Below are 9,682 nucleotides of genomic sequence, written 5' to 3' on the forward strand. Positions count from 1 at the left end.
CAGAAAATAAAAGGATCGGGCATATTGAAATCCTTGTCACATGAGACTGTGGATCGCTCCCACTGGCCCCAGCCGGTCGGGGCAGCTTTGGCTTTGCAGCAGGCAGGTTTCAATGTCATGTGACATCTACAGACAATTCCTTGTGGCAGTACATAATACATAATCCCATCACACAATTACCGGCTGTGTCGGCCGTGCTCTGTATAAACAGCGAGCTGTCTATAGTAACATCACGCCAAAAAATGGCTACAGACAGTATTGCGCAATGGGTTAGATAAGCGAGCGGCCCCTTTAAGAGGGGTGAGGGGGCGTGTCCTCCAGCACATGCCTTCTTAAAGAGCCAGCTGCTGCAGTCAAAAGTCAGTGGCAGCCTGCTGTTCCTGCTGGGGGCATCCTACAAGTGCTCCCTGCCCCGTCATGTACACCATCACCAGAGGTCCCAGCAAGCTCACCACCCAGAGGAGGACAGGTATGAGCCCGGCCTCCATGTCTGTAGTGTCACCCTGTGCCACCTCCATACTGATCACTGTGTTTCCTTCCCAGGTCCCAAGCAGCAGATTGACACTAAGCTGCAGGAGCTGAAGAGTAAGCAGCAGCTGCTGATCCCCACCCTGTCCAACGGCTGGGACCCTCTTCCAAGGTCAGTACCTGTCTGGGGGGCTAGGACGCTGCCAGGGGGTCACCCAATATTGGCCGCCCCGGTGTCGCCGCTTTAACCTGTGATGAATGGGTTAAGAGTGCATTATTTCCCCCCCTCCCTCCAGGATTTTGAATTTATTAACCCCGTACATCTCGGGGCGCACAGCCGGGATCGGCATTGGCTCCGATCACCATTTACGTTGGGGGGTGACAGGCGATCGGCGCAGCGTGACCTTGTGCAGAGGTTACCATGCGCACAGTGTCATTGTCACATGGTGCTGTACAGGGAGGGCGTGACAGAAGGGGGCTGGACTCTTAACCCTTCAGGATCTGCCTACAACGCTGACTGTCGACAGCCTCAAAAGTGGCGCTGGTTCACATTGAGCAGATATTTACAGGCAAACGCTTCATAGGGGGGATGAAAAAAAATAAAATACGATCCCGGTGCTGAACGAGGGTCCTGGGTTTGGATTGACGCAGCTCTGGATTACCGGATGATCCTATTAATCTGGACTTGAATATGGGGGTCAGGGACGGCGCCAGCACTCTGCAAACCGTGGAAAGTGCGAGGCTCGCGGTGTCACTATGCGCAGGGTTAGTGTGCGACATCTGCCGTAAATGCCTCCCCTTTAACCTCTTAGATGCTGCTGTCAATCATGTGTAAGAATTGGGAAATGAGGATAGGTGTCCCCTCTAGAGGCCAATACCCTCCCCCCTTTATGTCATTACCCTGGTGGCTGGGGGGCTCCTCAAGTACACCATGTTTGTACACCCACGAACCTTGACCTTCGCCTGGGCTTCATAGATAATTTTACACTACACTGTAATGCTAAAGTATTGCGGTGTCCTGTTCAAGTCTCCTAGTGCAGCAAATTAAAACGAAATACATAAAAATATAATATTACATGCCCCCTCCACTCTGCCTTTTCTCAAAATGTAAATAACATTGATGAAAAAAAAATTAGCATGGTAACTCTCCATGTGTAACTGTCTGAGCTAATAGACTATGTGTATATGTATCCCATACGGTGACTGCCGAAGCTGGAAAATAAAAAATGGAACCAACAGAATGGTGTTCTGGACAGAGGCAGTCCCTCAGATCAGTGCTTCAGGGGGCTGTCGGACCGAATTGTTGATGTGAGCAGGTGCATGAGGTGCTGACGGTTTGCCCACCCCGCTCCTGCCATCTTTGTACTCCCATGAAGCCCCTCCGTGTCCCAGGCTTCATAGTGCATTCACTATCTCCTCTAAGTAGTATAAAATACAAGCAACCAAATGATCGCAGGTTCAAGTCCCTTTACATAATGTAAAATAATAATAAAAAAAACTTAAGGTTTTTTTTTTTCCCAATTAAAAGAGGAAAAAAAATGCAATCCTATCATTAACAAGTCAGTTTTGGCACATAATGGCCCATAGGGACTTGATCTAGGTGGGTGTGCAATGTGTAGACTCGGGGAAAGTTCCTCCCTAAATCTTGTCTGTTCTGCTCTCTGTTTGACCTTGTGCCCCTATTAGAGGGAGGGGTCACCTCCTCATAGAGCCACCCCCCCACACACACTCTTCTACATGTGGGTAAGTGGGCACAACAGCGCCCCCAGCAGTCGGTCATCTGATACTGTGATATATATTCAGGTATTTGTGCATTATATCTTTTTGCAGTGGCTTTTAACATGGAAAAAAGTCATTAAAATGCATTTTTATAACATGAAAAGTTGTACAAATGCATTATTGCTGTGCTGTCATCAGATTTTCCTCATTACCTTCCCGTTTTATGCAAATGATTGGACATTGCCTAAAACTATTGCGCAGCGGATCGTCCCATCCAGCCGCACTATTTTTCCAGTATATTTAGTTTTTTGTTTTTTTTTTCTTTGAAGATAATGGCCGATGTGGGAAGTAATGCAGGTGTCCTGGGTGCATTTAGTGCCGGGAGTTGTGTCCTACCCGATATAATAATTTTCTCAGTAAATACTTCGCAATATTCATAGCAAAAAAAAAAAAAATAATAATAATTTTTTATTTTTTTCCTGTTGCTGTAGGACACCTCCTGGAATCCGCCATCTTCCTGTGACACCGATCTGTTTTCTCTTACAGTCCTTCAGCTCCAAAACTAGTGTTCAGTCGTGTGAACGGCAAGCGCAGCGCATCCCTGAGCCCGACGTCGTCGGAGGACGCGTACACACCGGCCCACGAGGAGAACGTCCGCTTTGTATATCAGGGTAAGAGCAGTGACTGCCACGTATGAGGGTCTCGGTGGAGGGATACACCCAACCAATGTACATGGCTTGACTGTGCTCACTGGAGCGCCGTGATCCCTTTAAAGGGGCATTACCAAGTATGAAAGTTATTCACTATCCGGTGGGTCTGACTGCTGGGGGGGCCGCCACAGAACTCGAGAACCTGGATGAAGCGGAGGTCAGTCAGCCCACATCTGATCCATTCATTCTTACTGGGACCACCGGAGATAACGAAGCGCCGCACTCAAGTGGTCTTCTGCACTCCTGCTGGAATGAATGGGGCACATGATTGACATCTGCTCCACTCAGCCATGGCTCTTGGGATCTGTCAGACACCCCTCCCTCTGTGTGTAGGCAGTAACTTTCAAACTTGAGAATATCCCTTTAAATCAGCTAATTGATAGGGGTGCCAGGAGACAGACCCCCTAATGACCTATACTTGATGGGTCATTAAAGGGGTTTGGGGTTTTTCAGGACCAACATTGATCGCCTATTCCTAGGACAGGTCATCAATATGAGATCGGTGAGGGTCCGACACCCCGCATCCTCAGCGATCAGCTGAAAACCACTTTGTTAGCGCCCAAAACCTAAGTGAGGGGTAGATAAAATGCAGCATTCGGCAACGTGTGGGGCTCCTGACGCAGATTTATGGCCGCTGCCACAGTGGTTTTCAGTTCACCCGTCGGAGTGATGCCCCCCGTACTGGCAGATAAGTCATCAATATGTCAGCACTGGCAAACCCCCCCTTTAATAAATTCATTTTTTTTTAATTTTTTTGTCATTAGTCTGAAATTATTTAAAGACCCCTGAATTTGATGGGGGGGGGGAGAAACCACCCTACTTATGACAGATTCTCTTCATTCTGGTCATTGTTTGCACTCGCTTTATTCCCACATCTTCCCTGAGTATTCCGAGATATGGGCCTTTTTATTCAGTGCTACGTTTACAGTCTTTCTTACAGACTATTACCCTGTCGGCCACGACCCCTTGTAAAAATCACAAAAAAACCCACCAAAAATTGGCTCTAAATAAAAAGGCCCATATCACTGGAACCGTGTGGCGGATTTTAAGAAAAAAGCAAAATACTCATAGGAACTGCGGGAATAAAATAAGAGCAAAAACTGTCCACTATCGACCTAGCAACAGATTCCCCCTTAACTATAATCACTTCTGCATATTATTTAATATTGGTGCAATCAACATTTACTGATCTCTTGCATGTCTCCTTCAGCCTGGCAAGAGGTGCAGCATCAGCTGGATAAGCCGGAACGCAACGGATGCGGACCCCAGCAATATCAGGATCAGAGCCCAAGTCCGTCTCTTAAGAGTAAGAGCCTTTATTCAATGTTCTCACCACATGTGGAATCTTTACATCTATCTATCTCCCTCTCCTTGTGCTGCCTGGGCAGGAAGTGTTGTCATGGGGGAGAACGGCACTGGTGTGTGTGTGTGTGTGTGTGTATATATATATATATATATATATATATATATATATATATTCATTCTTTAATACAGAGCAAAGAGGCTTAATATGGATTTGGGTAAAATATAATATATTTCTTCACTGTTGACATTGTGACTGGAGACTTCCCTCTGCTCCATTTCCCTCAGTCGGTGCCGTCCTCCAGCTTTATGGCGCTGACACTTTCATATACGAAGTGAATGTATTTGGTTTAAGCCCTGTAAGCCGATTAGTCATGACGCGGCCACCTAATCTGGAGAAGTGGCTCAGACGACAAGATCCCGTCTCCCCTCAGCACCATGGCCCTCAGATTGCTCCCATTCCCTGATCAGGGTCACCATGACAACTAAAGGAAAGATGGCCGCCCTGCACTCGCCCCGGCACTGGCAGTATTCTCACAATGGCTAATAAATGATCCGATGACGCACATTGCGCCTCATAGAGACCGTTCTACAGCATATTCCTGAGCCGGCGCCATGTTGAGGGCGGAGGCTGAAGTCTTAGCAGGGCCCTGAGGAGAACCGAAGCCTTCTCTCTCATTAATGGCACACAGTGGGTACGACTCCAATTTTTTTTTTCCATGAAATTCCAATAAAATGTGACTTCTATGGGTCATGCCACTAAATGGGAATCTCCCAATAAATCTGTAATCGATTTTACGTGGATATGAAGCTTGGTGTGGAGGGTGCGTCCGTCAATTAAAGGGGTATTCTCATCTCCAAAATCCTATCCCAATATGTAGTAGTTGTGATTAATGAGTAAATACCTGCAATTAGAAATGTATAGTTCTCCTAATATGCTAGGTCATTTATGTGCAGGGTAGCAGGGTATTGCAGTAACTTGCGTATCCATGGTTACGACCTAACAGCTGACACCGAGTGGTCGTAGTCATGGATACCTAAGCTACTGCAATGCCATGCACATGGGGGTAAGCGACATGGCTAATCAGAAGAACTATACTATATTTCTAATTGGAGGTATTTGCTAACATTATTATCATTACACCTACTACATATTGGGAAAAGGATTTTGAAGATGGGAATACCTATTTAAATGTAAACAGTGATGTCTATAAAGAGGCACAATACAGGCTCCGTACTACAGACCCATAGGTGGTCTGTCCCACCATATGGTGCCCCTTCTAATGGCTAACCAATATGGGGCCTAGAAAAGTTTAACCAATTAAGTGCCACTGGCAATCACAGGCGGTGTGATCTGGGGGAAACATGCTTACATAGGTTAGCAAATTAAAGTCTCGTAGGGAAGAGCTAAAAATGAAATGGAAAGGAGGGGGCAACACAAATCCCAGATAGAGAGAGAGAGATATATATATATATATATATATATATATATATATATATATATATATATATATATATATATATATATATATATATATATATATATATATACATATATACATACTAGCTATTGAACCCGTTCTACGCCCGGGTGGCGAACATTTATATTGGTATATGGTCTCCGTCCTGGTATGTGCTGCTCCCATCTTGCTCTCCCATCCTGTCATGTGCTGCTCCATCCTGCGCCCCCATCCTGTCATGTGCTGCTGCATCCTGCGCCCCCATCCTGTCATGTGCTGCTGCATCCTGCGCCCCCATCCTGTCATGTGCTCCCATCCTACACCCCCATCCTCTCATGTGTGCTGCTCCCATTCTGTTGTAATGTGCTGCACCCATTCTGCCTGTTCCTGTTTCCATTCTGCCATATGTTGCTCTCATCTTTCTCTCTCCGGCTGTGCTGAGTGCGGGCGGCTGTGCTGAGTGCGGGCAGCTGTGCGTGGCGGTGCTGAGTGCGGGCGGCTGTGCTGGGTGCCGAGTGCTGGCGGCCTGAGCAGGCGGGGACACCGGCGCTATGGGGGTCAGGTGCCGGAGTCGCCACTAGCTCAGGTCCCCGGCACTTGCTATATTTACCTGTCCCCCGTTCCACTGCTGCGTGCCACTCCATCTTCCGAGTCCTCTGCCTGTGACTGTTCAGTCAGAGGGCGGCGCGCATTAAGCGCGTCATCGCGCCCTCTGAACTGAACGTCGCAGGCAGAGGATGTGGAGGACAGAGCAGCGTGCATCACTGGAACGGGACAGGTAAATATAGCATACTCACCCTCCTGGCTCGTCCCTGCTTCTCCGTTGGAGATCGCGGTGTGCGTTCAGTGCTTACGCATACCGCGATCTCCTGGGAGCGTCACTCTGTGGGGTCCAGACTGCGCTGGCGCTTGCGCAGTCTATAAAGGCTTCGGACAGACAAATTTATTTTGCTCATTTCTCGATACTACTGCTTTTTTTTTTTTTTTTTTTTTTTTTCTTCCTACCTAACACACTTTTAGTGTCGGCATGGATATATTTTACTAGATGGTGGCCCGATTCTTGTAACGCATCGGGTATTCTAGAATATGTATGTAGTTTATTTACAAAGTTTTCAGAATAATGCAATGTACACACAGGATTCAGCCGGCGGCGACCAGTTAGCGAAGTATGGTTCAAATTGCCACATAATATATAGCACAGCCACGTAGTATATAGCACAGAGACGTAGTATATAACACAACCCATGCAGCATATAACACAGGCCACGTAGTACATAGCACAGGCATGTTGTATATAACACTGCCCATGCAGTATAGAGCACAGCGATGTAGTATATAGCACAGCCCACATAGTATACAGCACAGAGATGTAGTATATAGCACAGCCCATGCAGTATAGAGCACAGCGATGTAGTATATAGCACAGCCCAAGCAGTATCTAACACAGCCCACGTAGTATATAGCAATGTGGGCACCATATCCCTGTTAAAAAAAAAAATAATGAAAATAAAAAATAGTTATATACTCACCGTCCGTTGGCCCCCCCGGATCCAGCCGAGGCATTTACCAATGCTCCTCGCGACGCTCCGGTCCCAACAGTGCATTGCGGTCTCGCGAGACCGCTATGTCGTCATCTCGCGAGACCACAATGCATGGAGCGGTCACCGAAGCGTTGCGAGGAGTGGGAAAGGCGCCGGAAGGAGTATATGATTTTATTTATTTTTTTTTATTACTATTTTTAACATTAGATCTTTTTACTATTGATGCTGCATAAGCAGCATCAATAGTAGAAAGTTGGTCACACAGGGTTAATAGCAGCGGTAACTGAGTGCATTACACCGCGGCATAACGTGGTCCGTTACCGCTGCCATTAACCCTTTGAGCGCTGAGTGGAGGGGAGTATGGAGCGGCCATTTTGCTGCCGGACTGTGCCCGTCGCTGATTGGCAATTTTGCCGCGACCAGTCAGCGACTTGGGATTTCCGTGACAGACAAAGACAGAAGTGACCCTTAGACAATTATATAGTAGATCACTTGCCCCCTTCCCGACAAAAGGTAGGAGAGAGTGTGTGTGTGAGAGATAAATAAACACATATAGAATTTTTTTGTTGTTGTTGGGCAGGCTGTAGTTTTGTATGACACCATTCACTTTATACTATAATAGAATGGGGGAAAAAGTAGACAAAACAATTACGGTATGTATTTGAAACTTTTTTTTTTGTATGACACCATTCACTACCAACAACCTTGATTGACTGTGTGGGTGCATGTTTAAAAAAATAAAAAAATAAATAAAATTTGGCCTGTCAAGAAGGGGTTAAGTGATATTTTGAAAAAAAAAAGGTTTGTAAGGAAGCATCAGATTCCTTAGAGCAGCGGCTTGTAAACGTGTAACACTTGTTCATTAAATTGCCCTATAAACCTTCTGTTATAACAAGGAGTTTTGAAAGTTCTATAATGGTAAACTACATTCTACGGCTGCAGCCAAAGTCCATCAGTCTGGGGGGGGGGGGTGGAATTTAGAAAAAAAAAAAAAGGGCCGGGTTCACACGTGGTGCATGATTCAGGGTTTCTGAGCTTACAGCTATAATAGGGGTGATGGAATGTAATTAGCGCAGCATTTTCTGTCTGGCTTCTGGATCTTCATTTATTATTTATTTTTTGATACCTGCAGTCACCACTAGAGGGAACTTAAAGCAAACTTGTATATTGAACTCCGTAATTTAACAGTATGCCATGAGCTCCCCCTTGTGGCTGCTTAAGGTAGCTAGAATGTCAACTTTAATCCGGTATGCAGAAGATTTGGTGCTCTGTATCAGAAAAATAGATATTTTGACTCCTGTCTAGATATATTAGGAAACTAATCCCCCACGGATTGTTGGACCTGATCAGATGAAATAGCTGTTTAATTTAAAGGTGGCGTCACTCGCAGGATGAGTGGTTTTTGTTTATTATGAGCAGTCTGATGGCCCCTGGTGTTGGAGGCTGCATACTAAGCCGTTAGTATCAACATTGTGTGCCTGGTTGACTCAGAATTGGACTCTCTGGGTCTTGTAGTGCCAGCAGGAGAGCCACTCTTTGCCATCTTTTAACCTTTTCCTCCCTGTATTTTTCAGATTTCGTCCCAATCGACCTTGAGGACTGGTGGGCAGAACGTTTTCTAGCCAATATTGAAAACTGCGAATGAAGACCCCCAGGGAGGAGACCTCCGGCGCCTTTCATTAATATGCACATTTTCTACCCCCATTCAGTAGCGTCCATAAACCTTCCCGGGCCCGGCGGCTCCGCTCACACAATAGGATCCTCCAAGGAGCAGTCATGAGACGCTGCGCTGACAATGTGCCTTTCCTATGACTGCGTCTATAATGCGATTTCTACAAGGATTCAAGGTTACTGGGAAAGCACAGAAGTCCTGGGCGCGGGCCCTGATGTCCTGCTGGCTCCATGGTTCACTACGGGGAGGGAAGAATTACTGGACATTGGTGGTAAGAAGCCATCGCCAGAGGGGGAAGGGCACACCAGCAAGGAGGTACTATGCACTACAACTCCCAGCATTTAGAGGAGATGCTAAGGGTTGGAGTTATGCCCCGGCTTGTCTATCACTGCACTATAGGTATTGGAAGGGGCAGAGTTGGAGAAACTTGACTGAGTGATGTTTATGGACCCTAGTGGTCTCAAATGCACATGGATCCCCCCATTAGGTCCTTTCTGCTTGTGGCGAGCAGGTCATTTCCCCTTGTCGTTCCCGTCTGTATCACTGGGGTTCAGGGGGGTTTCTTTTAAGAGCTGTGAACCTGTTTGATGCCCACATTGGTCCCCCTCATGTCGTCCGATTTCTTTTTGTATTAGAGGGATCTGTACAAAGTGGGAAATGTCTATTTTTCTAAAATAAAGTCTGTTTTGCCTGAAATTTAAATTGATTCTGTAACAAAACAATGTTCCCCTTATTGCAAGTACAAACGATGAGTCTCAAGCGGTTTTTAGAAAGACGTAAATCAGTCTTATACTTCAGAGCTGCAATCAA

General features: G+C 46.3%; 1 protein-coding gene across 1 annotated transcript; it reads left to right on the forward strand.

Annotated features, from left to right (window-relative positions):
* The first annotated feature begins 319 nt into the window (after positions 1–319).
* MCRIP2 (MAPK regulated corepressor interacting protein 2) lies at positions 320–9,568 on the forward strand. Its single transcript, XM_077274648.1, has 5 exons — positions 320–469; positions 544–640; positions 2,734–2,858; positions 4,108–4,203; positions 8,775–9,568. Exons 1-5 carry the CDS (start codon positions 418–420, stop codon positions 8,843–8,845), a joined length of 441 nt encoding a protein of 146 aa, XP_077130763.1. The 5' UTR covers positions 320–417; the 3' UTR covers positions 8,846–9,568.
* The last annotated feature ends 114 nt before the right edge of the window (positions 9,569–9,682 follow it).

The sequence above is a fragment of the Ranitomeya variabilis genome, chromosome 7 (assembly GCF_051348905.1).
Source record: "Ranitomeya variabilis isolate aRanVar5 chromosome 7, aRanVar5.hap1, whole genome shotgun sequence".
In the NCBI taxonomy this organism is placed as follows: domain Eukaryota; kingdom Metazoa; phylum Chordata; class Amphibia; order Anura; family Dendrobatidae; genus Ranitomeya; species Ranitomeya variabilis.